This window comes from Penaeus monodon, unplaced genomic scaffold (assembly GCF_015228065.2).
Source record: "Penaeus monodon isolate SGIC_2016 unplaced genomic scaffold, NSTDA_Pmon_1 PmonScaffold_9722, whole genome shotgun sequence".
In the NCBI taxonomy this organism is placed as follows: domain Eukaryota; kingdom Metazoa; phylum Arthropoda; class Malacostraca; order Decapoda; family Penaeidae; genus Penaeus; species Penaeus monodon.
In genome coordinates, this window is record NW_023665128.1 from 1 (window position 1) to 2,449 (window position 2,449).

The 2,449-nt window shown below is 60.2% G+C and overlaps 1 protein-coding gene across 1 annotated transcript; it reads left to right on the forward strand.

Moving 5' to 3' along the window:
- The first annotated feature begins 1,832 nt into the window (after positions 1-1,832).
- LOC119572121 (lantibiotic transport ATP-binding protein SrtF-like) lies at positions 1,833-2,198 on the forward strand. Its single transcript, XM_037919112.1, has one exon. The coding sequence runs from the start codon at positions 1,833-1,835 to the stop codon at positions 2,196-2,198; it is 366 nt and encodes a 121-aa protein (XP_037775040.1).
- The last annotated feature ends 251 nt before the right edge of the window (positions 2,199-2,449 follow it).

Sequence of the window (2,449 nt, forward strand, 5' to 3'; positions counted from 1 at the left end):
CAAATTATCCTTTCCGGGTTTTTTCCCCGGGGTGAGCAGGACTGAAGACACGGGGTCACGGGGAAAAACCTCGCGCCATGTGAATACCGCCGGCGGGGATCTCCCTTCCCTTCCCGGTGGGGAACGACCTGCGCTCTCCGGGCATGGACACCCCGGGATCAGTTTTGCCCCTGCTCGAAATGGGGAAAAAGTCTACTCGCCCTTCGCCCCCCACCACCATGTCCACCGGCCGCGCGCGCATCTTTTCATGTAGGTGAGGAAACCATCCAGGGGGCCCGGGTGCGGATACGACTGCCGATCATGGGAACGACCATCGGCGGGGCGTTCCCCCCTGGGTCTCGGCGATGACGGATCGGAAAGCGCTACGCCCTTGGCTTTACCCCAAACGCATCACGCCGCGGAAGCCTTGGCGCCCGGTACCGAGGGGGAAAAAAACGTGCCAGTCCGCGACACCCTTCCCCATCCGCCCCAGGGGCACGCGACCCGTACGGGGGCGCGCGGACACTCCCCGCCGCCTAAGCGGTAGGGGAAAGAGAACCTGCCCCCGGGAAGGGGTCGGCGCAAACGCGCGCGACAAAACCCCACCCCTTTCCTCAACTTTCACCGCCGGGGGACACGAACGACCCCGGGGTGCCCGCGGGGGCTGGTCTGGCCACGACCCTTTTATCCATCGGACCCCCCGACGATTGGGGAAAACGCAGAGGCATCGCCGGAAGGGCACGCCTGGCAAAAGGCCCCCCGTATCTACGAATGGGTCTACACCAATGGAAAAGGGAGCCCTCCATCGGCTGCCGAGTCGCTGGATGTACTCCGCACAAAGCGGGGCGACTGCAACAGCACACGGTGCCTTCACCGCACTCGCGCGCGGGGGACGTCCCGACCCTGTCGCCTCGGTGTGGTCGGAGGGACGAGATGGGTGGCTTCGGAACCCCATCCGGGCCGGAGGTCTACGCGGGGAAACCCCGCGGGACCCGATGGACCCGACCCTCGGGAACCCATCGCCGGCCAGCACATCGCCCTGCCTAAAGGGAAACTCGAAAGCTGGGCGCAACTCGTGGCCTACATCGGGCCCAAAGGAAATACACGGCTCGAGGGGGGGATAAAAAGCAAGTCGACGGAGGCCCTGGCATGACAACCGAAGTCCAATTTGACTTGGTTCGCTTTCCAGACCATTATCAAAACAGCCCCCCCCAAGAAGATCATCTTTGGGTCGCCACCCGAGGGAAATCCCCCGGCCCAACAGCGACCTTACCCTGGTCATCGGGACGACGGTCATTGCCGACGTATCGCGCAAGCACTGTAATGAGCAGGGAACTATCCACTCCCGCTTGATTTCATCGTGGTTTTCCGAGAGCGACTATGAACTATGCGGGGCGATGTTGGACCGTCCTGTATCCCCCGAGCCGGAACGGTCCGAAAAAATAGCAGCGTAGTGACCACAATTCGGAACCACTCGAGTGGATTCGGTTTGCACGCAGCGACTTGGCCTTGGCGCGATACACTCGCGACCCGGAAGTCGCAAGGAACATCGGTGTTTTTTTATGCGCAACAAGCCGTCGAAAAGGCCTTCAAGAGTCTGTTGGTCGCAACCCAAACCCTTTTCCCGTACACACATAATATGGGTTTCGATTGAGAGCACTTTTAGCTAGCGTTGATATCGTTCCACGGATGAACTCAACAACGTCTTGAAACTGACGGGACTATGCGACCGCTGCCCCGATACCCGGGACCTTGGGGCGAGATCGATGAAGTACTGACGAAGAGGCATGTAGACTCGCGGAGGCCACGGTCAACTGGGCGGAGTAAACGCTCACCCACGATTTCGGAAACCCATGATTAAGATTGAAAACCTCACGAAGCATTTCGGTGCGAAGCTCGCGGTGAAGGACCTGAACCTCGACATTCCGGGGGGGACATTTTTCTGTTTCCTCGGCCCCAATGGCGCGGGGAAGACGACTTCGATCAAGATGATGACGGGCCTCCTCCAGCGAGCAGTGGTCGCGCCATCCTCGGCGGGAAAGACATCCAGCAGGATCCGGTGGAGACCAAGCGCCTGCTGGGCTATGTCCCGGATATCCTTTCCTGTACGACAAACTGACGGGCCCGAGTTCATGCGCTTCGTCGCGGGTCTGTATCAGATCTCCGAGCGGACTACCGGCGCGACTGCGACCGTCTGCTCGAGATGTTCGAGATATTGAAGGTGGCGGACCAGCTCATCGAAGACTTTTCCCCATGGCATGCGCCAGAAGCTTTTTTTTCGCCTCCTGCCCCTGCACCAGCCACGCATTGTCATCGTGGACGAGCCCTGGGTCGGCCTTGATCCGAAGAACATTCGCTTCGTCAAGGACTTCCTGAAGCAGAAGACACGGGAAAAAGGCCTGACCGTCTTCATGTCCCACCCACACCCTGAGTATCGCGAGGAAGTGGCAGACCAGATCGGCGTAATCCA

Bases quoted from the DNA above. Each gene is read 5' to 3' on its own strand.
- LOC119572121 (XM_037919112.1), top strand. From the start codon at position 1,833: ATGATTAAGATTGAAAACCTCACGAAGCATTTCGGTGCGAAGCTCGCG.